The sequence below is a fragment of the Callithrix jacchus genome, chromosome 22, assembly GCF_049354715.1.
Source record: "Callithrix jacchus isolate 240 chromosome 22, calJac240_pri, whole genome shotgun sequence".
NCBI lineage: Eukaryota > Metazoa > Chordata > Mammalia > Primates > Cebidae > Callithrix > Callithrix jacchus.
The window spans coordinates 15,748,548-15,776,088 of record NC_133523.1 but is presented as its reverse complement, the minus strand read 5'-3'; the positions used below and the strand labels follow the sequence as shown (position 1 = coordinate 15,776,088).

The following is a 27,541-nucleotide window of genomic DNA, read 5'->3' as shown; positions in this document are numbered from 1 at the left end:
CTGGTGTGGTGGTAGGCGCCTGTAGTCCCAGCTACTTGGGAAGGCTGAAGTAGGAGAGTCACCTGGACCCGAGAGGTGGAAGCTGCAGTGAGCCGAGATCTTGTCATTAAATTACAGCCTGGGCGAGAAAGAGAGAGACCCTGTCTCTCTTTTTTGGGGGGAGGGGGGCTTTGAGATGGAGTCTTGCTCTGTTGCCCAGGCTGGAGTACAGTGGTGTGATCTCAGCTTGCTGCAACCTCTGCCTCCCGGGTCCAAGCCAATTCTCCCGCCTTAGCCTCCTGAGCAGCTGGGATTATAGGTGCACGCCACCACACCCTGCTAATTTTTTGTAGTTTAGTAGAGATGGGGTTTCACCGTGTTGCCCAGGCTAGTCTGGAACTCTGGGATTATAGGTGTGAGCCATGGTGCCTGCCGACCCTGTCTCTTTAAAAAAAAAAAAAAGGGAGATAGAGAGAAAGAAGAGAATAAGAAGAGGCCAGGCACCAGGAAGAGCTATAGCATCACAATCAGCAAACTCCCAGGGCCAGTGGGATCAGGGGTCATCACTGGCACAGGAGAGGCCAGATGGAGTTGCTGATAGCAGGCCCTGAGGTCAAATTACACACACAGGTCGAGTTTCTGCAGGTAGACAGGTGGCGTCTGCATGAAAACAAATGTACTAAAGGCCATTGAAATGTTCACTTCAAGATGAACTCTGGATGTGCCCCCCTCTCTACAGTGATGCTCCTGTGGGTTCACGCCCCGGCTCCCACCTGCAGCCTTCTCGGCCCTCTCGGCCCGCAAGCGTCCGGCCTCCCGGAGGACGGCCATTGCCCGGATAGCAGCCCGGAGCACAGCCCAGCGGAACACGGCCACGGGGTCCATGCCAATAAGCTCTCGCACGTAGGAGCTGTCACTGCCCCGCAGCAGGGCCACGATATCCGGCCGCATGTAGTCCATGTTCTTCTCCCGGAAGTCCTGGTGGGGGATGGATGTGGGCGGTCACTGGGGGGTTGTCATTCACTGGTGCCTACCAAAGACCCAGGGCTGGCACAGGAAGGGCTGGCATGGGGTGGGGACCATCCTAAGTGCAAATCGCAGTTCTTGAGCTATGGCGCCTTGGACATTGGAGCCGGGGACTCGGGGTGTGTTCTTAGAACCCTCGAATCTTGCCCGTAGGAGGATCCTCCCACATGGGCTTCTGGGCCGATTGTGGCTTCCCTCAGGCATTCTGCCCATGGTGACGAGCAGACACCTACCTTGATCTGGTATTTCACCTTCCCTGCGAAGTGCTGGATGATGAAGGCTGGCTCCATGACTGGGGTCCCCAGGAAGTACTTATTGTCCTCATGCTGCTGTTTGAACTTGGCCAGCAGGGTCTGGCTCGTGGCATGGGGGAAGCTGGGAACAGAACATGGAACCTTTGCGGCATGATGGCGGCAAGGCATGATTTACCTGCTGTGTATTTTACCTTGCAGACCTCTGGTGCAAGAGGTGGGTGGGTGCATGGGGTGGGCAGAGCAGTGAATTGGCACCGGGCTCTGTGGGCAGAGGGGTGGGAGCCCAGCCAGGGCTACAAAATTAACACTGAGTAGCCCAATGTCACCCAGAGGCCTGGTAACATTCTCTTCACCCCCACATGGCTGTTTTCTCGGAGGCTTGGAGAGAGGTCGCTGACCAGGCTTGGTGGGGTCTGCAAAGACCTCCCCTGGAGGTCTGGATCTGTGGCCCATCGTGGGCAGCTCCTAAGAATAATCCTGGGCCTGGGGGACTTCTGGTCTTGGAGCCATTTGTACCTGAATGCCATGCCTTGGACGGGAGGTCCTCCTGCTCCACAGTTGGAAGGAGAGGTGGGGAGAGGATGATGAAGCTGGGCTCTGGTCTGCTCTGGGAAGCGGGAGGTTGTGCGGGCAGAACAAGGGATGCCTTGTGCCTGACTGCTTCTGCCTCCCAGGAGGGAAATGATGCTGCTGTTTTGGCATACCCTGCCGGAGCCCGGCCTCACTTTTGAAAATACAGGCACTGGAACGCATGCCCAGATCCCAACCCTGGGGCTCCGAGTTCACGGAGCCGAGGAGGGGAGAGTCTGTAGCTAGGAGACACATTTCCAGGACTGTGAACGGGGTTCGGAGCGTGAGGTAGCTGTCTGCCTCGAGTGTCCCCGCCAAACCCTTCGTTGTTGAGATAGACAATATTTTAGCACACGATCTCAGAAAATCCAAATCAATGTTCAAGAAGAAAAAAAAAAATCCATGATGAACAAAAATAGCAAGATTTTAAACAAAGAGACCCGATTCTGCTGGGCCAGGCCCTGCCTCATGGGCTTCCCCTGATCCGGCCCAGGGAGTTTTTGGGTTGTGATGACGTAGCTCCTCCTACTGCTGATTCTACTTTCTTTTTTTTTTAATTTAAAGAGTTGGGGTCTTGCTCTGTTGCCCAGGCTAGAATGCAATGGTGCAATCACAACTCACTGCAGCCTTGACTCCCTGGGCTCAAGTGATCCTCCTGTCTCAGCCTCCTGAGTAGCAGGGACTATAAGCGCATGCCACTGTGCCCAGCTAATTTATTTTTATTTAATTTTTGCAGAGATGGGGTCTTGCCATGGTGCCCAGGTCAGTCTTTAACTCCTGGTGTCAAGTGATCCTCCACCTTGGCCTCCCAGAGTGTTGGAATTACAGGTGGAATTACAAGTGTTGGAATTCTCTACCTGGACCCCAGCCTCAAGGGGATGTGTCTGTTCCCCTGTCCTGGACAGGAACTAGGTTTGAGGCAGGGGATGTGCCTGATTCATTTGAGACTCTGGTCAGCCCCTTGGAGATGTCACTGACAAGGGATGGATCTGACGGGGCTGCTGATGAAACAATATGTGTATGTCTTTCTTATGAGGCAGAGTCTCGCTCTGTTGCCAGGCTGGAGTGCGGTGGCGCAATCCTGGTTTACTGCAACCTCCGCCTACCAAGTTCAAGCAATTCTCCTGCCTCAACCTCCCTAGTAGCTAGGACTACAGGTGTGCGCCACCATGCCCAGTTAATTTTTGTATTTTTAGTAGAGATGGGGTTTCACCATGTTGGCCAAGATGGTCTTGATTTCTTGACCTTGTGATCTACCCGCCTCGACCTCCCAAAGTGCTGGGATTACAAGCGTGAGCCACCGCGCCCAGCCAACAATATGTATATGTCTTAATCCCCAACCATCGTTTGGAATGTGACCTTATTTAGAAAATAGGGTCTTCGCAGATGGAATTGGGTAAGCTGAGGTCATTAGCATGGGTCCTAGTTCTACACGGCTGGCGTCCTTCTAAAAAGAGGAGACAGGGCCAGGTGTGGTCGCTCACACCTATGCTCCCAGCACTTTGGGAGGTCAAGATGAAAGGAATGCTTGAGCCCAGGAGTTCAAGACTAGCCTGGGCAACATAGGGAGATCCCATCTCTGAAAAAAAATTTTGAACCAGCCTGGCCAACATGGTGAAAAAACCCCATCTCTACTAAAAATACAAAAATTAGCTGGGCGTGGTGGCAGGCGCCTGTAATCCCAGCTACTTGGGAGGTTGAGACATGAGAATCACTTGATTCCAGGAGATGGGGGTTACGCTGAGATGACGTCAATTAACTTGAGCCAAGATGGTGCCACTGCACTCCAGCCTGGGCAGCACAGCAAGACTCCATCATAAAAAAAAAAAGAAAACCTAGCTGGGTGTGGTGGCGCATGCCTGTGGTCCCAGGCACTTCAGAGGCTGAGACAGGAGGACGGCTTGAGCCTGGGAGGTTGACGCTGCAGTGAACTGAGGTTGTGCCACTGCACTCCAGCCTGGGCAGCACAGCAAGACTCCATCATAAAAAAAAAAAAAGAAAACCTAGCTGGGCGTGGTGGCACATGCCTGTGGTCCCAGGCACTTCAGAGGCTGAGACAGGAGGACGGCTTGAGCCTGGGAGGTTGACGCTGCAGTGAACTGAGGTTGTGCCACTGCACTCCAGCCTGGGCAGCACAGCAAGACTCCATCATAAAAAAAAAAAGAAAACCTAGCTGGGTGTGGTGGCGCATGCCTGTGGTCCCAGGCACTTCAGAGGCTGAGACAGGAGGATGGCTTGAGCCTGGGAGGTTGACGCTGCAGTGAACTGAGGTTGTGCCACTGCACTCCAGCCTGGGTGGCAGAGCAAGACTCCATCATAAAAAAAAAAAAAGAAAACCTAGCTGGGTGTGGTGGCGCATGCCTGTGGTCCCAGGCACTTCAGAGGCTGAGACAGGAGGATGGCTTGAGCCTGGGAGGTTGACGCTGCAGTGAACTGAGGTTGTGCCACTGCACTCCAGCCTGGGCGGCAGAGCAAGACTCCATCATAAAAAAAAAAAAAGAAAACCTAGCTGGGTGTGGTGGCGCATGCCTGTGGTCCCAGGCACTTCAGAGGCTGAGACAGGAGGATGGCTTGAGCCTGGGAGGTTGACGCTGCAGTGAACTGAGGTTGTGCCACTGCACTCCAGCCTGGGTGGCAGAGCAAGAGCCTGTCTCAAAAAAAAAAAAAAAGAGGAGGAGACAGGACTGAGAGATGAGAGATGGAGACAGAGGGAAGAAATCCATGTGAAGAGGGAGGCAGGGACTGGAGCGATGTGCCCAAGGCCAAGGAAAGCCCGTTCTCCCAGAAGCTGGAGGAGGCAAGGAAGGTCCTGCCCTGAAGCCTCTGGAGGGAGCAGGGCCTTGCAGACCCTGACTTTAGACTTCCAGCTTCCAGAACCATAGAGAATAGACTCCTGTGGTTTTAAGAACTCTGCCTCCCGGGTTCAAGTGATTCTCCTGCCTTAGCCTCCTGAGTAGCTGAGATTATAGGCATGTGCCACTGTGTCCGGCTAATTTTGTATTTTAAGTAGAGACATGGTTTCCCCATGTTGGTCAGGATGGTCTCGAACTCCTGACCTTATGATCCATCCACCTCAGCCACCCAAAGTGCTGGGATTACAGGTGTGAGCCACCACGCCCAGCTGAGATGGAATCTTTCTCTGTTGCCCAGGCTGGTCTTGAACTCCTGGGCTCAAGAGCCCACCTGGCTTTTAGTGATTCCTTAGGGGAGCCACAGGAAAATAGTTTGGTCAGTGTCATGTGATTTCAGTCACTACAACTGGGTGGCCCGGAATGAGGCGCCTTATTGACCTCCCTGTCTGCCATCATGGTGCCCTGTGGACTGCGGGGAAGAGATGTGAAGGCTCGGCAGTGAACCCAGAGCCCAGCGGCATCCAGGTCGCAGCTCCACACACTGCACTGCCCTTTGCAAGCACTTGCCAATCCTGTCTCTTGCTCCACTGCCCAGGCTGGAGTGCAGTGACATGATCATAGTGCACTGCAGCCTCAACCTCCCAGGCTCAAGCGATCCTCCTCCCTCAGCCTCCTGAGTAGCTGGGGCCACAGGTATGCCCCACCACACCTGCCCCTGTCTCTAGTTTCTAGACACAGGCCCATAATCCTTTGCTGAAAACTCCTGGCGGGTGTGTCCAAGTGCACAATTAATCACACGGGTTGATATTTTCACAGTGAGGTGTTTGTCCATTTTGCACACACGAGCTTTGGTTTCATGGCCCAGTGAAATGAAGAGACAGAAATTCTCAGGACAAGGCCTGGTGTGGTGGCACACACCTGTAATCCCAGTACTCTGGGAGGCCGAGGTGGGAGGACCCCTTGAGCTCAGGAGTTTGAGACCAGCCTGGGCAACGTGACGACACCCTGCTGCCACAAAGAAATACAAAAATTAGGCCAGGCGTGGAGGCTCATGCCTATAATTCCAGCACTTTGGAAGGCCCAGGCAGGTGGATCACGAGGTCACGAGATCGAGACCATGCTGGCTAACATGGTGAAATCCCGTCTCTACTAAAAATACAAAAAATTAGCCAGGCGTGGTGGCACGCTCCTGTAATCCCAGCTACTCAGGAGGCTGAGGCAGGAGAATCCCTTGAACCCAGGAGGCAGAGGTTGCAGTGAACTGAGATCGCGCCATTGCACTCCAGCCTGGGTGACAGAGCAAGACTCCACCTCAAAAAGTAAACAAAGAAATAGAACAATTAGCCGGGAGTGGTGGTGTGACCCTGTAGTCCCAGCTACGTAGAGCTCACGTCGAGGGACCACTTGAGCCCAGGAGGTCAAAACTACAGTGAGCTATGATCGCACCACTGCACTCCAGCCTGGGTGACAGAGTGAGACCCTGTTTCCCAGGTAAAAAGGAGTTCTTGGGAAAGTCTGGAATTGGGGTAAGACTCTGGGGCTGTAGAACCTGACCCAGTGCCTATGTGCATATGTGCTGGGATGGACGGGGTGTGGACACTCACTTGCTCTCCTCATCCAGCAGGTAGAAGAGGCCCGTGGGCTTCTTGCTGATGAGATGGATGCAGCCGACGTTGTCTGTGTAGCCGATGTTGTGCCACGTGATCCCCTCGCCCTGATACTCCTCCTGCAGGGTTGGGGCGGGGTCAGTAAGTTTCTCGTCTCCCAGATATGTAATAACTATGTAACATGTATTCATACAGGTCGAGTATCCCTCATGCAAAAATCTGAAATGCTTCAAAATCGGAACTTTTTAAACTGATGCATGGCTTAAAATTAATTCTAATAGGGGCCGGGCGCAGTGGCTCATGCCTGTAATCCCTGCACTTTGGGAGGCCGAGGTGGGCGGATCACGAGGTCAGGACACCAAGACCATGGTGGCCATGCTGGCCAACATGGTGAAACCCCGTCTCTACTAAAAATACAAAAAAAAAAAAAAAAATTAGCTGGGTGTGGTGGTGCGTGCCTGTAGTTCCAATTACTCGGGAGGCTAAGGCAGGAGAATCGCTTGAACCCAGGAGGCGGAGGTTGTGGTGAGCCAAGATCACGCCAATGCACTCCAGCCTGGGCAACAAGAGTGAAACCCCATCTCCAAAAAAAGAAAAATGTTAACCCTAATAATACACTTAATTTAACACCATATATCCAAAATGTGATTATGTTAACGTATAACTGACATAAAAAGTAACTGGGAGGCCAAGGTGGAAGGATGGCTTGAGGCCAGGAGTTCAAGACCAGCCTGGACAACACAGCAGGATCCTATCTGTACAAAAAATTAAAAAAAAAAAAAAAAAAAACAAAACTAGTTAGGTGTGATGGCATGTACGAGTCGTCCTAGATACTTGGGAGGCTGAGGTGGGAGGATGGCTTGAGTTTGAGACCAGCCTGGGCCATATAGTAAGACTCCGTCTCAAAAAAAAAATACCCAGAACTTTCGACTGCCAATGTTATGTGATGCTCAAAGGCAATGCTCATTGGAGCATTTTTTATTTTGGATTTTCACATTTGGGATGTCCAACCAGTGAGTATAACACAAATATTGAAAAGTCTGAAAAATCCCAAACTCAAGACACTTCTGGTCCCAAGCAGTTTGGGTAGGGGATCCCCACGCTATGGGAACATATTTATGTATCGGTAGACATGCTGACGTTTAAATGCATCCGTGTGTGTGTTCTCTGCAGCACTATCCACAACAGCAAAGAAGCGGAAGCAACCTAAATGCCCATAAATGGATAAAGGAAATGTGGTGCATACACATCAAGGAATACTACCCAGCCCCAAAAAACAATGGGATCAGGTGGGCAACTCACGCCTGTAATCCCAGCACTTTGGGAGGCTGAGGCGGGTGCATCATGAGGTCAGGAGTTCGAGACCAGCCTGGTCAAGATGGTGAAACCCTGTCTCTACTAAAATACAAAAATTAGCCAGGCATGGTGGCAGGCGCCTGTAATCTCAGCTACTTGAGAGGCTGACGTAGGAGAATTGCTTGAACCCAGGAGGTGGAGGTTGCAGTGAGCCAAGATCATGCCACTGCACTGCACTCTAGCCTGGACAACAGAGCAAGACTCCATTTCAAATAAAAAAAAGAATGCAGTCATGTCCTTTGCGGGGACATGGATGGAGTTAGAGGGCATTATCCTTAGCACACTAACACCGGAACAGAAAACCAAATACCACATGTTCTCGTTTATAAGAGGGAGCTAAATGATGAGAACACATGGACATATAGAGGGGAACAACACACACTGGGGCCCATTGGAGGGGGGCGGGTGGGAGGAGGGAGAGGATCAGGAAAAATAACTAATGGGGACTGGGCTTAATGCCTGGGTGAGGAAATAATCTGTGCAACAAGCCCTCATGACCTATGGTAACAAACCTACACGTGTACCCCTGAACTTAAAAGTTAAAAAAAAAACAACCAGTAACAAAATGCATAGGAGTACATCAAGAAGAATACATTAATAATTATATAAACTTACTAGATAAATGAATGATTGTAAACAGGAAATAAGAATGCACATTCTCAGGCCGGGCACGGTGGCTCACGCCTATAATCCCACAACTTTGGGAGGTTAAGGCAGGTGGATCACCTGAGGTCAGGTGTTTGAGACCAGCCTGGTCGACATGGTGGAACTCTGTCTCTACTTAAAATACAAAAATTAGCCGGGGCATGCTTGAGCATGCCTGTGATCCCCACTACTGGGGAGGCTGAAGCAGGAGAATCACTTAAACTTGGAAGGCGGAGGTTGCAGTGAGCTGAGATCACACCATTGCACTCCAGCCTGGGCAACAGGGCAAGACTCCATCTCAAAAAAAAAAAATTACACTTAAAATCACCTAGGGGTTGGCAAACTTTCTCTGTCATGGGCCAGATAGTACCTTATGAACCAGATGATGCCTGTTGCAACTAACAGTCAAGATGTGAAAATAGGCCGGGCGCAGTGGCTCATGCCCGTAATTCCAGCACTTTGGGAGGCTGAGGCGGGTGGATCACGAGGTCAAGAGATCGAGACCATCCTGGTCAACATGGTGAAACCCTGTCTCTACTAAAAGTACAAAAAATTAGCTGGGCATGGTGGCGTGTGCCTGTAATCTCAGCTACTCAGGAGGCTGAGGCAGGAGAATTGCCTGAACCCAGGAGGCGGAGGTTGCGGTGAGCCGAGATCGCGCCACTGCACTCCAGCCTGGGTAACAAGAGCGAAACACCGTCTCAAAAAAAAAAAAAAAAAGATGTGAAAATAGCCACTGATGATATGTAAACGAATGACTGTGTGCCAATAAAGCTTTCTTTATACAAACAATTTGTGGGGCTGGATTTGACCCACAGGCTGTGGTTTGCTGGCCCCTGCTCCAGAGCTATGTTGTCCAACAGGAATCTTCACATTTTCTTTTTTTCTTTCCTCCTCAGTAGCTAGGACTACAGGCATGTGCCACTATGCCTGGCGACCAAAAAAAAATATTTTGGCAGAAGCTCTGTCTGAAAAATTTTCTTTTTTTTTTTTAGAGACAGGGTCTTGGTACGTTGCCCAGGATGGAGTACAGTAGTGTAATCACAGGTCATTGCAACTCCTGACCTCAAGCAATCTTCTCACCTCGGCTTCCCAAAGCCTTCGTATTGCTAGCACGAGCCACCATGTCCGGCCTCAAATTTTCTAATAATCATACATAAAAAGTAAAAAAATAGGTAAAATTAACTTTTTTTTTTTTTGAGACAGGGTCTCGTCCTGTCACCCAGGCTGGAGTACAGTGGCACAACTGTCATTTATTGCAGCCTTGACCTCTTGGGCTCAAGTGATCCTCCCACCTCAGCCTCCTCAGTAGCTGGGACTAGACCTGTGCCTCTGTGTGTGGCTCACAATTAACTTTAATAATACCTCAATTTAACCCTGAATATCTAAAATGTGATCACGTTAATGTGTAACTAATGCCGAGGTGGGAGAATCGCTTGAGGCCAGGAGTTCACGAACAGCCTGAGCAACACAGCAAGACCCTGTCTCTACAAAAAATAAAACATAAAAAACCAGCTAGAGGTCAGGCACAGTGCATCACACCTGTAATCCCAGCACTTTGGGAGGCTGAGGTGGGCAGATCATGAAGTCAAGAGATCAAGACCATCCTGGCCATGGTGAAACCCCATCTCTACTAAAAAATACAAAAACTTAGCCAGGCGTGGTGGTGCACGCCTGTAATCCCAGCTACTCAGGAGGCTGAGGCAGGGGAATCGCTTGAATCCGGGAGATGGAGGTTGCAGTGAGCCAAGATCGTGCCATGGCACTCTAGGCTGGTGAAGGACCAAGACTCCATCTCAAAAAAGAAAAAAAAAAACCAGCTGGGTGTGGTGGCATGTAACTATAGTCTCAGCTACTGGGGAGGCTGTGGTGGTGGGATTGCTAAATCTCAGTGTTTGAGGCTGCAGTGAGCTAATACAGTTTATGTTCTTTTTTCTCACGTACTAAGTCTTTGCAATTTAGTGTGTATGTCACCCTACCTGCACGATTTAATTCTGACCAGCTACATTTCCGATGCTTCACTGCCAGAAGGCTTAATAGGAAAATCAGCTGGATATTTATATAAGCCCAACAGTTTCATTTTCCCATCAGAATCATCGATGTGAAGGAGAAGACATGAATAATGATGGTTGACTATTTAGCTGTGAAAAGGCATGTCAGGGCCGGGCACGGCGGCTCACGGCTGTAATTCCAGCACTTTGGGAGGCCAAGGTGGGCAGATTGCCTGAGATCAGGAGTTTGAGACCAGCCTGGCCAGCAAGGTGAAACCCCATCTCTACTAAAAATACAAAAAATTAGCCAGGCGTGATGGTGGATGCCTGTAGTCCTGGCTACTAGGGAGGCTGAGGCAGAATTGCTTGAACCAGGGAGGTGAAGGTTGCAGTGAGCCCAGATTGTACCACTGCATTCCACCCTGGGTGACAGAATAAGACTCCATCTCAAAAAAAAAAAAAAAAAAGGTCAGATAGGTTATCAGCGTCCTTGAGCTAAGCAAATCCTTAAAAGGCGACTGTGTTTCTCTCCCTCGAAAGGATTTTGTTAGGACAGAGAAGCCCCCAAATGAACAGTGTCTCAAAACATCCCTGACATTTGCCTCATCCTGGGCTGGGTGGGGTTTCTGGAATTTTCCTTTTGACTGAGAAAAATTCTGGGGCAAGTTTGCTGATGATCTGGGCCTCCAGGGAGATTCCAGTTCTAGTTCATTCCATTTTCCCCTTGGGCTGGGTGGGCAATGACATATTTCCTTATAAAATGCTGTAGCTGGATGGGCGCGGTGGCTCAAGCCTCTAATCCCAGCACTTTGGGAGGCCGAGGCTGGGTGGATCACGAGGTGAAGAGATCGAGACCATCCTGGTCAACATGGTGAAACCCCGTCTCTACTAAAAGTACAAAAAATTAGCTAGGCATGGTGGCGCGTGCCTGTAATCCCAGCTACTCAGGAGGCTGAGGCAGGAGAATTGCCTGAACCCAGGAGGCGGAGGTTGCGGTGAGCCGAGATCGAGCCATTGCACTCCAGCCTGGGTAACAAGAGCGAAACTCCGTCTCAAAAAACAAACAAACAAAAATGCTGCAGCTGTTTGTTATCGGAAACAGTATGGTGGTTCTTCAGAAAAATTAAAAACAGAATTACCATGTGACCCAGCAAGTTCACTGCTGGGTATATACCTGAAAGAACTGAAAGCAGCATCTCAAAGAGATATATGCACACCCATGTTCATAGAAGCATTATTCACAATTGCCCAAAGCTGGAAGCAACCCAAGTGTCTACTGAAGGATGAATGGATAAACTAAATGTGGTATATCCAGAAAATGGAATATTATTCAGCCTTGAAAAGGAAGGAAATTCTAACATATGCTACAATGTGGATGAATCATGAGGACTTATACTGTGTGAAATAAGCCAGTCACAGAAAGGCAAATAATGTCTAATTTCACTTACATGAGGCACTTAGAGTAGTCAAAAATTAGAGACAGAAAGTAGAATGGGCCAGGCACTGTGGCTCATGCCTGTAATCCCAGCACTTTGGGAGACCAAGGTGCGAGAAATGCCTGAGCTTGGGAGCTTGGGAGTTCGAGACTAGCCTGGGCAACATGGCAAAACCTCATCTCTTTTTTTTTGAGACGGAGTTTCGCTCTTGTTACCCAGGCTGGAGTGCAATGGCGCGATCTCGGCTCACCGCAACCTCCGCCTCCTGGGTTCAAGCAATTCTCCTGCCTGAGCCTCCCGAGTAGCTGGGACTACAGGTGCGTGCCACCGTGCCCAGCTAATTTTTGTATTTTTAGTAGAGACGGGGTTTCACCTTGTTGACCAGGATGGTCTTGATCTCTTGACCTTGTGATCCACCCGCCTCGGCCTTCCAAGTGCTGGGATTATAGGCGTGAGCCACCACACCCGGCTGGAAAAACCTCATCTCTACAAAAAATACAAAAATTAGCCAGGCATGCTGGTGTGCACCTGTGGTTCCAGTTTCTCGGGAGACTGAGGAAGGAGGATCACTGGAGCCTACGAGTTTGAGGCTGCAGTAAGCTATGATTACACCACTCTACCCTGGGTGACAGAGAAAGACCCTGTCTCAAAACAAAACGAAACAGCAACAACAAGAAGTGGAATGGGTGAGTTCAGGGCTTGCAGGAGGGGGAATGGGGTGAGTGTTTCATGGGGACAGAGTTTTGGTTTGGCAAATTGAAAGAGTTCCAGGTATGTATGGTGGTGATGTTTGCGTGTAATGCTAATGTGTGAAGGTACTTACTGTGGCTGAACTGAGTATTTACAAAGGGTTAGGATGGTAAGTTTCACGTGATGTCTCGTTTACCATGTTAAAGAGTGGACAGAAAAGTGCTTTGTGCACCTGCTCCAGCTTGAAGATGTGCTGGTTGAAATAGTACTGCAGCTGCTCGTTGGCGTAGTTGATGCAGAACTGCTCAAAGCTGTTCCTCTCGAAGTCTTCAAACCCGAAGATGTCCAGGACCCCGATGGACAGGCACTGGGAGAGACAGAGAACATGGTCACTGCCCAAGTGTACCCCCACAAGGAGCCGGCCTGCATGAGAGGGGCTGGCTCCACAGGCTGTGACCCGTTAGGCTCCGAGGGCCCGATGCTCAGCAGAACACTTTGCCATCGCCAGCACAAAACCCATAATTTTTTTTGAGATAGGGTCTTGCTCTGTTGCCCAGGTTGGAATGTAGTGGCACCACCATAGCTCACTGCAACCTTGACCTCCTGGGCTCAAGCAATCCTCCTGCCTCCGCCTCCTGAGTAGATGGGACCATAGGTGCATGCCAGAATCTGTCATTTTTGAATAAGGGCCCCTGTGATTTTTCTTTTCTTTTTTTTTTTGAGAAGGAGCCTCACTCTGCCTCCCAGGCTGGAGTGCAATGGCGCAGTCTTGGGTCACTGCAACCTCTGCCTTCCAGGTTCAAATGATTCTCCTGCCTCAGCCTCCCAATAGCTGGGATTACAGGCGCTCACCATCACGCCTGGCTAATTTTTGTATTTTTTTTTTTTTTTTGAGACGGAGCCTCACTCTGTTGCCCAGGCTGGAGTGCAGTGGGGTGATCTTGGCTCACTGCAACCTCCACCTCCCAGGTTCAAGCAATTCTCCTGCCTCAGCCTCCTAAGTAGCTGGGACTACAGGCATGTATCACCACACCTGGCTAAATTTAGTATTTTTAGTAGAGATGGGGTTTCACCATGTTGGCCAGGCTGGTCTCGAACTCCTAACCTCATGATCCGCTGCCTCGGCCTCCCGAAGTTCTGGGATTACAGGCGTGAGCCACCCCGCCTGGCCCGGACCTGTGTTTTCATGCTGCCCTGGGTCCCTTGCATTTTGTAGCCCATCCTGTTTCCTGGGCCTGCCTATGGGAGGAACCAGCCTCTTGACTGCAGATGTCTAGGCTCCGGATATTCCAGGTCACCTACCAAGGATGCTGGTGCTGAGGACGTGGCCTCCCCCGGCTTGGCTGAAGGGAGCAGACGGGGACACTCACCGAGACTGCCTCTTCCACGTCCTTCTTGTTGAGGAGTGCGTGGTTGATCCGCAGCACAATCCAGTCGAACAGGGCACTGTACAGAGACTTGGCCATGGAGTCTCGAGCAGTGATGGCCTGTGGACACAGAAGGGGTGGCTCACCTCTGGCACAACGGGGCCTGTGCTGGGGTCTTGCTCTGTTGCCCAGGCTGGAGTGCAATGACATGATCTCGGGTCATTGGAACCTCCCATCCTGGGTCCAAGCAATTCTCCTGTCTCAGCCTCCCCAGTAGCTGAGATTACAGGTGAGCACCACAATGCCTGGCTAATTTTTGTTTTTACTAGAGATGGGAGTTTCACCATGTTGGCCAGGCTGGTCTCAAACTCTGACCTCAGGTGATCCGCCTGCTTTGGCTTCCCAAAGTCCTGGGATTACAGGTATGAGCCACTGTGCCCAGCCAAGATGGCCTTTTGAATTTTTTTTTTTTTTTTTTGGACACAGGGTCTCATTTTGTTGTCCAGGCTGGAGTGCAATCTTGGCTCACCGCAAACTTCACCTCCTGGGCTCAAGCAATCTTCCTGCCTCAGCCTCCTGTGTAGCTGGGGCTACAGCTGTACAACACAACTGGTTCATATTTCTTTTTTTGAGCTGGAGTTTCATTCTTGTTGCCCAGGCTGGAGTGCAATGGCACAATCCCGGCTCACTGCAACCTCCACCTCGCAGGTTCAAATGATTCTCCTGAGTAGCTGGGATTACAGGTGCATACCACCAAGCCTGACTGATTTTTGTATTTTTAGTAGAGATGGGGTTTTTCCATGTTGACCAGTCTCATCTGGAGCTCCTGACCTCAGATGATCTGCCTGCCTCGGCCTTCCATAGTGTTGGGATTACAGGCGTGAGCCATCACAACCAGCCTTAATTTTTAATTTTATTGTGGAGACGGGGTCTCACTATTTTGCCAAGGCTGGTCTCGAACTCCTGGGCGCAAGCAATCCTTCTGCCTTGGCCTCCCAAAGCGTTGGGATTATAGGCGTGAGTCACTGCAACATGCCAAGGTGGCCTCTGTTAACACTGGACTCATCCAACACATACCTTTCCCTGTCCTAGAAGATGTGCCTGTACACTGGGGCGTTAACAGACCCAGGGGCCGCTGAACGGGCTCTGAGGCCACTCCATACACTGGCACGCTCCTCAGAGCAACCCAAACTGCTCTGAGTGAGGAACTTAGGCTCAGGAAGGGGATGGGGAGCATCTAACCGCAGGCCCCTTGTTCTTCCAGGGGCGCCACATGGCTGTTACCATGTTCATCAAAGCTCTTTTGTGACTGGGCACAGGGGCTCACACCTGTAATCTCAGTACTCTGGGAGTAGAGTTGGGTGGATCACTTGAGGTCAGGAGTTCAAGACCAGCCTGGACAACATGGCAAAACCCCATCTCTACTAAAAATGCAAAAAAAAAAAAAGAAAGAAAGAAAAAGAAAAAGGCTGGGCGTGGTGAGTCATGCCTGGAATCCCAGCACTTTGGGAGGCTGAGGCAAGCAGATCACCTGAGATCAGGAGTTCGAGACCAGCCTGACCAACATGGTAAAATCTTGTCTCTACTAAAAATACAAAATTAGCCCAGCTTGATAGCATGTGCCTGTAATCCCAGCTACTTGGAAGGCTGAGGCAGGAGAATTGCTTGAACCTGGGAGGTGGAGGTTGCAGTGAGCTGAGATCATGCCATTGCACTCCAGCCTGGGCAACAAGAGTGAAACTCTGTGACAAAATAAAATAAAATAAAAATGCAAAATAAATGAGCCAGGCCTGGTAGTGCACACCTGTAATCCCAGCTACTTGGGAGGCTGAGGCATGAGAGTCACCTGAACTTGGGGGTGTGTGGAGGTTGTAGTGAGCCAAGGTTGTGCCACCGCATTCCAGCCTGGGCAAGAATGAGACCCTATCTCAAAAAAAAAAAAAGCCGGGAGCGATGGCTCATGCCTGTAATCCCAGCACTTTGGGAGTCCGAGGCTGGGTGGATCATGAGATCAAGAGATCGAGACCATCCTGATCAACATGGTGAAACCCCGTCTCTACTAGAAATACAAAAAATTAGCTGGGCACGGTGATGCGTGCCTGTAATCCCAGCTACTCAGGAGGCTGAGGCAGGAGAACTGCCTGAACCCAGGTGGTGGAGGTTGCCGTGAGCCGAGATGGTGCCATTGCACTCCGGCCTGGGTAACAAGAGTGAAACTCCATCTCAAAAAAAAAAAAAAGAGGCTCTTAAGGTCTAATCTATATAGAATAAATGGGCTTTTTTTTTTTTACATATTCAGGTCTCAGCTCTCACAGATGTATTCAGCGGCAGACAAGATCCAGAACATGTCCCCCTCATTTTCCATGTCCTGGATGTCAAGGAAATGGAGCCACACACAATGCAGCCCCTGCCTGGTGCTTCTGGCTCTGCACGGAGCCTCTCGAGGGCACTGGTGCTGCTCAGGTCTTGGGTATTGTGCAGCCACTTCCTGGCAACATCATGTGGTACCCCGGACCCGTGTGGGCTCAGAATGTCCCCGCTGCCTGTCTGAAATTCACAGCAGCTTCCCATCTGGTGAGAAGCTAAAAATCCCCCGGCCCCCCTGCCCTGCAACTAGGTACTTTCCTGTTATTAAACAAGCTGCAAGTGACTCTGCTCTTGAGATGGAAAAACGCAAGAGAAATACAGCACAAAGAAAACATCCAGGCTAGGGCAAAGGCCAGACGGAGGCGTCTTATCAAGATTTAGCATCAGAGGCTTGAGACTCACATGCTGGGAGTTACATAAGGGCAGTCAGTGTCATGTTCCAGAGGCCAGGGATGGGCAAATTTTTTTCTGGAAGGGACCACTGGTCATTATTTTGGCTTTGGGGCCTGATGTTCTCTGTCGCAACTGCTCCGCTTAGCTGTTATAGCCCCAAAGCAGTTTAGACGGTATGTAAATGAATGGGTATGGCCGTGTGCCAATAAAACTTTATTAGCAAAACCAGGTGGAGGGCCGGATCTGGCCAACCATTGCTGGTAAGAACCAGCATGCACACAGGACATCTAGAAACACAGCTATGACTGCATGTGGCTCAAGTTCTGTTCTGAGGGCCACAGTCTGCCTCCCAGGCTGGCTTGTGCCATAGTTGACCTCATGTGACAATCAGAGGCACTGCCTAGGTTCCATTCTAGTGCTTCAGGGACAGGGACAGCCCACCCATGCCGGCTGTTTCCAAGGACCTCTCCCACCTGTGTTTTTGGGTCAGGCACCCCGTGAGTGCCTGGGCAGCACTCACCTCGCTGAGGCTGTAGGGAAGGATGAGCTTGTCGTTGACAGTCACTGTTTTTCTTTTGGTTAGAACCTCCACCAAGATTTCCCGCTTCACCTGTTTGGAGATCAAGGAGGGGGAGAAGGAAAAGGGAGATAGAGGGCTTATCAGGCATGTCCTGGTGTCACTGAGGCAAGGCCCGGAGCCTGAGGCAGCTAGAGATGGAACCCCAGCAGCCAGGCCTGGACGTGAGCTCTGAGGCCCGCCCACCCACCTGTGATGTGCTGGGTTTTGTTTTTTTTTTGAGATGGTGATGGAGTCTCATTCTATCACCCAGGCTGGAGTGCAGTGGCGTAATCTTGGCTCACTGCAACCTCCGCCTCCCAGGTTCAAGTGATTCTTCTGCCTCAGCCTCCCCAGTAGCTGGGATGACAGGCGTGCACCACCACACCTGGCTAATGTTTGTATTTTTAGTAGAAACGGGCTTTCTCTATGTTGGTCAGGCTGGTCTTGAATTTCTGACCTCAAGTGATCTGCCTGCTTTGGCCTCCTAAAGTGCTGGGATTACTAGCGTGAGCCACCGCGCCTGGCCTGAGATATGCTGTTCTGCACTTGGCAGGTTTCAGAATTCCCACATCACACGGGCTCGCTGGATGCTCATGCTCTGTGGCCCGGGTGTGTGCATACACAGTTCTCATGTGAGTCCGGGTGGCGCCTGGTGACCAGCACTTACCGCCTTGCCGGTTAGAGCTGGTGGTTCCCATCCGTTGCACAGGGGCTGGGGCTACATATTAGCCAGACAGCCCGACACGCTCATCCCTCCCCCAACTGCCAAGCACCCTTTCTGAGCTGGTGGTCTCTGCCCATCAGCAGCAAGAGTGGGGGATAAGTGGGGGCTTTCTTTCTCTCTTTTTTTTTTTGAGATGCAGTCTTGCTCTGTCACCAGGCTGGAGTGCAATGGCGTGATCTTGGCTCACTGCAACTCCCTCCCGGGTTCAAGCAATTCTCCTGTCTCAGCCTCTCGAGTAGATGAGACTACAGGTGCGTGCCACCACGCCTGGCTAATTTTTGTATTTTTAGTAGAGATGAGGTTTCTCCATATTGGTCAGGCTGGGCTTGAACTCCTAACCTCAGGTGATCCACCTGCCTTGGCCTTCCAAGGTGCTGGGATTACAGGTGTGAGCCACATCACCTGGCCAACGGGGGCTTTCTCTAACTACCCCAGCAGATGCTCATATATCCCCAAGAACTCAACAAAAGCTGGGGCTCTTGTACCCTACTTTAAGAAAAGCTACAGGTGGAATGCATGCCTAATTTATGCCTGAGGTTGCAATTTTGACTTTTTGCAATCAGACCTTGGCGACGACCTTGAGCAACAGGATGTAACTCCCACATGCTTAGTGTTCCAATAATGGAACACCAGGCATAAATGGGCTGGGCTCCTCAGCCTCTGCCATTTGTACTCGGAGCTGGATAATTCTCTGTCATGAGGGGCTGTCCTGTGCACTGCAGGGTGTTGGGCAGCATCCCTGGTCTCTGCCTAGCAGATGCCAGGAGCAACCATCCAGAGAATGGCAACCAGACATTGCCTGGTGTGCCCTGGGGGCAGAATTGCCCTTGACTGAGAACCAGTGGAGGAGGGGACAGCATGAGCAATTCTCATGCCTCGGCTTCCTGAGTAGCTGGGCCTATAGGCGCGTACCACACCTGGCTAATTGCTTTTTGTATTTTTAGTATGGATGGGGTTTCACCATGTTAGTCAGTCTGGTCTCAAACTCCTGACCTCAGGTGATCTGCTCGCCTCACCCTCCCAAAATGCTGGAATTACAGGCGTGAGTCACCACACTCAGCCCGCTGTAGTTTTAAAGAGGCTTTCACTTGAGGGTGGGAGGAGGAGGTGCCCTGTCCACAGAGTTCGTCAGAAATGAGGAAGGAACATGGTGGAGATGACAGCGTAGGACATGAGGACCCGGCTGATGAAAGCTCAGCCTACGTAGGAAGTCCTGGGTGTCATCCCTCATACTGAGAGGTACCCAGAGGCGTACTGAGAGTCAGCCTGAGGAGGGACAGAAGTGACAAACGGTACCTTCAGAAGCTGGGACAGGGTGTCCAGCACCTCAGGCGGCCCGACCTCCAACCCTTCCTCTCGGCCTGTGGCTCTCTTCTTATAAGTGACGTTGCCCAGGTACAGGATGGCCGAGAGGACAGCAAAAATCCTGGGAAGGAAAAGGCACTCACATTTGGGCAGCTTCTACATTCCTAAGACAGCAGACACTTCCAGGGCACCGGGCGGAATCCATACAGCCAGCAAATTCTGGTAGGAACGCACGGAGGTGGAAAGACGTCTAAGGCCTCTCTTGAGGACTGCCTCTCTGGAATGTGACTTTGCAGACAGCTATCTTTTTTTTGAGACTGGATCTGGCTCTGTCTCCCAGGGTGGAGTGCAGTGACACAGTCACAGCTCACTGTAACCTCTAACTCCTGGGCTCAAGTGATTCTACTGCCTCAGCCTCCTAAGCAGCTGGGACTACAGGCTACTACACTTGGCTCATTTAAAAACATATTTTTAAAGGGACGGGGTCTTGCTGTGTTGCCCAGGCTGGTCTCAAACTCCTGGCCTCAGGTGATCCTCCTGCCTTGGCCTCCTGAATAGCTGGGATTATAGGCCTGAACCACCACACCTGGCTAGACAGCTATTTTATATTTTTTTGAAACAGAGTCTCATTCTGTCATCCAGGCTGGAGTGCAGTGGCACAGTCACAGCTCACTGCAGCCTCAACCTCCCCGGGCTCAGGTGATCCTCCTACCTCAGCCTCCCGGGTAGCTGGGACTACGGGTTTGCACCACCATACCTGGCTAGTGAAACTCTGTCTCAAAAAAGAAGAAAGTGTACAGATCCCTCTAACTGGCCCCCAGACCAAGAAATAGAACATTCCAGGTCCTGGATCCTGGAGCCCCCCAAGCCTGTAGGAAGCATGGTCTTGACATCTAATGCTGTCTATGAACTTGATGGGAATGAAACTGTAGGTACTTGTATTTGGCCAATCACTGGCTATGTTGTCCAGGCTGGAGTCCATTGGCTATTCAGAGGCGCCGTCTTTTTTTTTTTTTTTTGAGACAGAGTCTTACTCTGTCACCCAGGCTGGAGTTCAGTGCCATTGTGGCCTCCGCCTTCTAGGTTCAAGTGATTCTTGTGCCTCAGCCTCCTGAGTAGCTGGGGTTACAGGCATGCACCATCATGCCTGGCTAACTTTGTATTTTTAGTAGTGATGGGGTTTCTCTATGTTGGTCAGGCTGGTCTTGAACTCCCGACCTCAGATGATCCTCCCGCCTCAGCCTCCCAAAGTGCTGGGATTACACAGGTGAGCCACTGCGCCCGGCTGGCCAAACCATTTTTAAGGGTACAGTTAGGCAGTGTGAAGAATGTTCATGTTACCTTTAATTGGCATCACCTAATGACCAATGGCTTGAGCCCCTTCTCATGTGCTTGCTGCTATTGGGCCACATTCTGTAGGGCAGCTCTGTTCAGGACACTGCCTGCCCGTTTTCACTGGGTTGTGGATTGTACTACAGAGTGACTGGTAAGGGCCACGCATGCCCCCTGTAGGCTCACGGGGACGGGCCTGGGGCCGCATACTTACTGCTTCTTGGTGGCGGGGAGGAAGCCCACCATCTCCATGGCCTGCTTGAGCCTCTCAAAGTCATGCTTCAGGTCCTCCCCATCTTCAATCTTCAAGTTATGCTGGAAAACAAAGACGTCAGGGCATTCCTGGGCTGGTGAGGGTGGCGTGCCAGTGATTTTGGCTGGAGCTGGCGGGGCAGGGCCCCAGGACCAGGGGAATGAATGGGTTCTTTTAATGCTGCCTTCTGGGAGTGGGTTTGGGGGCCAGGGCAGGCTGCCTCTGACTTCCCGGCTGTGCATAAACAGCTTGAGGCCGGGAACAGAGGTGCCATTTGTGGCTGGGGCTCGAGGCTGTTTACCTGGTTGAGGTAGAAATAATCTTCAGGCTGCTTGAGCTGAAATTCTCGGCGCTCTTCCTCGCTGACCCCGAGTAACAAATAATAAAACACGTGGTAGTTCCTGCAAGTCAAAATTGGGAGGAAAACGGTCATTCTTGGAGCCAAGCAATAGCTACTCTGCAAACCACTACTAACATCGTGTTGGAGAACACACCTCAAATATGTACACACTTAAAACAGTAAGTCTCTTCTTACTATGTCTTAAAAAAACAAAACAAAACAAATAAATGTCTTGAGCGAATAGATTTCTGGAGGATTGGAGGTGGGTAGGTGTAAATCTCACTTATTTGTCAATCAGAAATGTTTCTTTTTTCTTTTTTTTTTTTTTTTTGAGACAGAGTCTTACTCTATTGCCCAGGCTGGAGTGCACGGGGGCGATCTCGGCTCACTGCAACCTCTGCCTTTGGGGTTCAAGTTCAAGTGATTCTCCTGCCTCAGCCTCCTGAGAAGCCGGGATTACAGGCACTCACCACCACACCCAGCTCAGTTTTGTATTTTAGTAGAGATGGGGTTTCACTATGTCGGGCAGGCTGGTCTTGAATGCCTGACCTCATGATCTGCCCACCTTGGCCTCTGAAAGTGCTGGGATTACAGGCATGAGCCACTGCGCCCGCCCACTGCCCCACTTCTTTTTGAAATGGAGTCTTCCTCCGTTGCCAGGCTGGAGTGCAGTGGCGCGATCTTGGCTCACGCAACCGCCACCTCCCAGGTTCAAGCGATTCTCCTGCTTCAGCCTCCCAAGTAGCTGGGATTATAGGTGTGCGCCACCATACCCAGCTAATATTTTGTATCTATAGTAGACACAGGGTTTCACCATGTTGTTCAGACTGGTCTCAAACTCCTGACCTCGTGATCCACCCGCCTCAGCCTCCCAAAGTGCTGGGATTACAGGCATGAGCCTCGGTGCCCGGCTAATCAGAAATAGAAATGTTCCTAATCTTTTTTTTTTTCTTGAGAAAGGGTTTTGCTCTGTTGCTCAGGCTGGAGTGCAGTGGTGCAATCACGGCTCACTGCAGCCTCGACCTCCTGGGTTCAAGTGATCCTCCCAGCTCAGCCTCCTGAGTAGCTGGGACTACAGTTGTTTGCCACTATGCCCAGCTAATTTTTTATTGGCCTTTTTTGTAGAGATGGGATTTCACCATGTTGCCTAGGGTGGTCTTGAACTCCTGGGTTCATGTGATCCTCCCGCCTAGGCCTCCCAAAGTGCTGGGATTATAGGCATGAGTCACTGCTCCAGGCCTGTTTTTTTTTTTCTTAAAGAAACAAGACTCTAGCTGGGCATGGTGGCGTATGCATGTAATCCCAGCCGCTCAGGAGGTTAAGGCACGAGAATCGCTTGAACCCAGGAGGCGGAGGTTGCAGTGAGCTGGGATCAAGACTCTGACATAAAACAAAAACAAAAAGCTCAACCAACCAAACAAAGATAAAGAGAGAAGGACTCGCTCTACTGCCCAGGCTGAAGCGTAGTGTCTAGCTCACTGCAGCCTCAACCTCCTGGGCTCAGGTGATCGTGTCTGCCTAGGTCTCCTCAATAGCTGGGACGATAGGCCACCATGCCTGAGAAAAGTTTCTAATCTAACTATATATCGGGCAGACATCTGAGCACCTACTGGGGACAAAACCTCCAGGGAGGCACACAAAGGTGGCTTGGGAGGTATGAGGACAAAGTGTGAGGCCACCGGGGCAGATCTGGGGAGAAGACGGATGGGCAGGCCCCGCTCCTGTGAGAGCCTCCGTGGCCTCCCGCAAAGTTCCTCTGACCTCAGCACATTTGCGTTGCTTCCCTCCTCTGTAGGAGGAAACACAAACGTGACGTGGCATTCAGTGATCCCTGAGGAAACGTTCTCCTACCTCTCGTCCTTTTCCTGAGATACCAGGCGAGACTTTTCAAGCAGATATTTTTCGACAACAGCTCTGTCATTAAGAGAAAAAGAGAAAGAATAAAATGTTAAGTTGTAGTACTGTGTTATTATTCTTTTTTGAGATGGAATCTTGCTCTGTTGTCCAAGCTGGAGTGCAATGGCATGATTTCCGCTCATTGCAACCTCTGCCTCCTGGGTTTAAGCAACTTTCCTGCTTCAGCCTCCTGAGTAGCTGGGATTACAGGCAAGTGCCACCATGCCTGGCTAATTTTGTATTTTTAGTAGGGATGGGATTTCTCTATGTTGGTCAGGTTGGTATCAAACTCCTGACCTCAGGTGATCCACCTGCCTCAGCTTCCCAAAGTGCTGGAATTACAGGTGTGAGCCACTGCACCCGGCATTGGTTTTAAGACAGGGTCTCACTCTGTCGTGCAGGCTGGAGTGCAGTGGCACGATCATAACTCAATGAAGCCTCGACTTCCCAGGCTCAAGTGATCCTCCCACCTCAGCGTCCTGAGTAGCTGGGATACAGGCTAATTTCTGTAGTTTTTGTAGAGATGGGGTTTCATCATGTTGTCCAGGCTGGTCTGTAATTCCTGGCGTCAAGTGATATGCCTGCCTCGGTCTCCTGACGTGTTGGGATTATAGGCGTGAGCCAGGCATCTGGCCTGTCATTGTGGTTTAAATTTGCATTTCCCTGGTGACTGACGACCTGAACATTTTCTCACGTGCTTACTGGCCATTCATAGCTCTTCTCTGATGAAGTATCCATTGACGTCTTTTGTGGTTTTCCTACTGAGGTGTTGGTACTAGTATTGAGCTGTACATGCTCTTTCTATATTCTAGACGCAAGGCCTTTGCTGGTTCTGATCTGCAGGTACCTTCTCTGCATCTGGGGCTTCAATTTTTTTTTTTTTGAGACGGAGTTTAGCTCTTGTTACCCAGGCTGGAGTACAATGGCGCGATCTTGGCTCACCACAACCTCTGCCTCCTGGGTTCAGGCAATTTTCCTGCCTCAGCCTCCTGAGTAGCTGGGATTACAGGCACGCGCTACCACACCCAGCTAATGTTTTGTATTTTTAGTAGAAACGGGGTTTCACCATGTTGACCAGGATGGTCTCGATCTCTTGACCTCGTGATCCACCCGCCTTGGCCTCCCAACGTGCTGGGATTACAGGCATGAGCCACCGTGCCCAGCCAGGCTTCAATATTTTTACGGTATCCTTGAAATCACAGGGGTATGTGATACCCATCAGTACTTAGTTGTATCTATATGGTCTGGTGTTCTGCTGTTTACTGATCATTATCTTTTTTTTGAGATGGAGTTTTGCTCTCTTGTCACCTAGGCTGGAGTGCAGTGGCACGATCCCGGCTCACTGCATCCTCCACCTCCCAGGTTCAAGCAATTCTTCTGCCTCAGCCTCCCAAGTAACTGGGACTACAGGTGCATGCCAACAAGCCCGCTACTTTCTGTATTTTTAGTAGAGACGGGGTTTCACCACGCTGGCCAGGCTGGTCTCTAAATCTTGACTCATGATCTACCCACCTCGGCCTCCCAAAGTGTTGGGATTACAGGCGTGAGCCACTGCTCCCGGCTGTTTTCATTACGCCAAGCAGTTAAGGTTTTTCCTCCAAGTTAAGTTCTCAGAGGTGCCTCGGAAGGCATGTGGCATCATGTGGGACCTTGAGTCTAAGGGTGCCAGTGCAGGGGACTATGGTATCTCTGCAGCCCCAAATATCTCTCAATGCTAAAAGCAGTGGCAGTGAATGGTTTTTTTGAGGACATGTATGTTGTAGGCATTGTTTTATGTATTTCTCAGGGATTCCTCTTACATGCTGGGGCAGGCACTGGGGCCAGCACAGTGGCTCCCGAGGAGTGGACAAGGTACCGAGGCTTGGAGAGACTGTGCTGCCCAGGGTCCCATGGGAAGGGGGTGGCCTGGGGAGATCCTTTCACAGCAGCTGTGGCTGGCTGAGTCTGGTGGGGCCATCACCAGATGTGTGAGCTCACCGGGGCCTACGGATCACTCTCATCTAAGTCCATCCTATTATGCAGGAGACATAGCTGGTGCCCAAGGGGTGGCAGGGCCAGGGGTCAGCACAAGGGACCCAATGCAGAGTCTGCTGAATGCCACCTGCCTGTCTCTAGGACAGCAGTCTTTTTTTTTTGAGACAGAGTCTCACTCTATTGCCCAAGCTGGAGTGCAGTGGCACAATCTTGGCTCACTGCAACCTCTGCCTCCCGGGTTCAAGCAGTTCTCCTGCCTCAACCTCCTAAGTAGCTGGGATTACAGGCGAGCACCACCACGCCCGGCTAATATAATTTTATTAGAGATGGGGTTTCACCACATTGGGCAGGCTGGTCTTGAACTCCTGGGCTCAAGAGATCTACCTGCCTCAGTCTCCCAAAGTGCTGGGATTATAGGCATGAGCCACCACGCCTGGCCCAGGACAGCAGTCTTTTGTCTGCTGGCTCACACAGGGACACACAACATGCACAGGTGGGTTTAGATGGCCTGGCCTGGGGCCTCTCTTCTTTCAAATAGAGAAAAAGCGTTTCCTTCTATTCCTTCCCTGGGCTAGTAACCGTTCAGTTTTGGCAGCTTCCTGTAGTCTGTATTCCTGGGAAGGGAGGCTGTGTCTGATTCCCTGGGCTGCTTCTGTGGGTCTGGCAGAGGATGTGGCCCCATGGTGGCAGGATGGCAAGCCAGCAATGGGTGTCGATACTGAAATGTCGCCTGACTAATGATGGCTCCTTCCCTTCCCCAATCATTTTCTTTTTTCTTTTCTTTTTTTTTTTGAGACCAAGTTTCACTCTTGTTGCCCAGGCTGGAGTGCAACGGTGTGATCTCGGCTTACCGCAACCTCCACCTCCTGGGTTCAAGCGATTCTCCTGCCTCAGCCTCCCAAGTAGTTGGAATTATAGGCACGCACCACCACACCTACCAGTGGGGACATAAGGGACTCACCCTCTCACGATGCCACTCTCTAGGTAGCTGACTTGGATGAATTTCCCAAACCGGCTGGAGTTGTTGTTGTGGGCTGTCTTGGCATTCCCAAAAGCCTGCAAGGAAATCAAAAGCAGGTTTTCAGATCATGATGATGGAATTTCTTTTTTTTTCTCTCTCGTTTTATACTGTGCTTTTACTTTTATTTTGAATTATTCAATTTATCTATTTTTTCTTTTGGCGATAGTCTCACTCGGCCGCCTGGGCTGGAGTGCAGTGTTGCGATCTCAGCTCACTGCAACCTCTGCCTCACGGGTTCAAGCAATTCTCATGCCTCAGCCTCCTGAGTAGCTGGGACTACAGACGTGTGCTACCATGCTATTTTAGTAGATATGGGGTTTCACCATGTTGTCCAGGCTGGTCTTGAACTCCTGAGCTCAGGGAATCTGCCTGCCTCAGCCTCCCAAAGCACATGAGCCACCACGCCCAGCCTCTGTTTTTTCTTTAACTGTTCCTATAAAGCAAGGCTACCCAGTAAGCAGAGAGTGGCCCATTTTCTTTTTCTTGAGACAGGGTCACACAACATCGCCCAGGCTGGAGTGCAGTGGTGTGATCTTGGCTCACTGCGACCTCTGCCTCCTGGGCTGAAGCAATCCTCCCACCTCAGCCTCCTGAGTAGCTTGGACTGCAGGCGTGTGCCACCACGCCTGGCTAATTTTTTGGAGACGGGGTTTTGCCATATTGCCCAGGCTGGTCTGGAACTCCTGAGCTCAAATGATCCACCCACCTCAGTCTCCCAAAATGCTGAAATTACAGGCATGAGCCATTGTGCCTGGCCTCGATTTATCTTATTAGTTAATATTTTCCAGATTGTGACATAATTTGCAAAAACATCATTTTATTTATTTATTTGTGGTCTGAATAAACTTTATTTTTTTACTTTTAAATTTTATATTATTTTTGAGATGGGGTCTTGTTCTGCTGCCCAGGCTGAAGTGCAGTGGTGCAATCTCAGCTCACTGCAACCTCTGTCTCCTGTGCTCAAGAGATCCTCCCGCCTCAGCCTCCTGAGTAGCTGCAACCACAGGCATGTACCACCATGCCCAGACTTGTGTCTGGTTGCTGCTTCTTTCTTTTTTTTAAGAGGCAGGGTCTTGCTCTGTCCCTTCGGCTGGAGTGCAATGGTGCAATCATAGCTCACTGCAAGCCTCAACCTCCTGGGCTCAAGCAATCCTCCTGCCTCAGCCTCCCAAGTAGCTGGGACCACAGGTGCACGCCACCGTGCTTGGCTAGTATTTTAAATTTTCTGTAGAGACAGCATCTCTCTATGTTGTCTCGGGTGGTCTTAAGCTCCTGGCCTCTAGTGATCCTCCCGCCTTGGACTCCCAAAGAGCTGTGATGACAGGCACAATGGCTCGCCTGTAATCAGTGTTTCATCCCTTTCTCGCAGGGCTATCTTTTTGCTCTGTACTGAGGAGTCCACACACACAGGCAAGTGTGTACAGTGCAGGCAGTATGCAGGGGTGCCCCTGGGGTTTTCCATACAACCATCACCTGCATGAAGATGGGGGACAACCAATCTCTGTCCAAATTTCTGGGGTGCTCCCTTCCCATGAGGGACTTACTGCTCCACAGGGGTTAAGACGGAGCCCTGGGGGAACTTGAGGCAGGGAAGGTACCTGGGG

At 50.8% G+C, this 27,541-nt stretch overlaps 1 protein-coding gene across 10 annotated transcripts in view; it reads right to left on the bottom strand.

The window, feature by feature from the left end:
* Window positions 1-27,541, bottom strand: part of MYO9B (myosin IXB) — a 132,309-nt gene that overhangs the window by 40,910 nt on the left and 63,858 nt on the right. For all 10 annotated transcript variants that reach the window (XM_054249681.2, XM_078361749.1, XM_078361751.1 and 7 more), the window contains exons 3-13: window positions 25,878-25,972; window positions 22,898-22,960; window positions 21,008-21,107; window positions 20,668-20,768; window positions 19,113-19,242; window positions 17,054-17,143; window positions 13,777-13,893; window positions 12,639-12,773; window positions 6,286-6,407; window positions 1,239-1,380; window positions 753-957 (exon numbers count right to left, since the gene is read on the bottom strand). In XM_054249681.2, coding sequence (XP_054105656.2) covers window positions 753-957; window positions 1,239-1,380; window positions 6,286-6,407; window positions 12,639-12,773; window positions 13,777-13,893; window positions 17,054-17,143; window positions 19,113-19,242; window positions 20,668-20,768; window positions 21,008-21,107; window positions 22,898-22,960; window positions 25,878-25,972 — 1,300 coding nt within the window. The remainder of the gene's footprint in view (window positions 1-752; window positions 958-1,238; window positions 1,381-6,285; window positions 6,408-12,638; window positions 12,774-13,776; window positions 13,894-17,053; window positions 17,144-19,112; window positions 19,243-20,667; window positions 20,769-21,007; window positions 21,108-22,897; window positions 22,961-25,877; window positions 25,973-27,541) is intronic.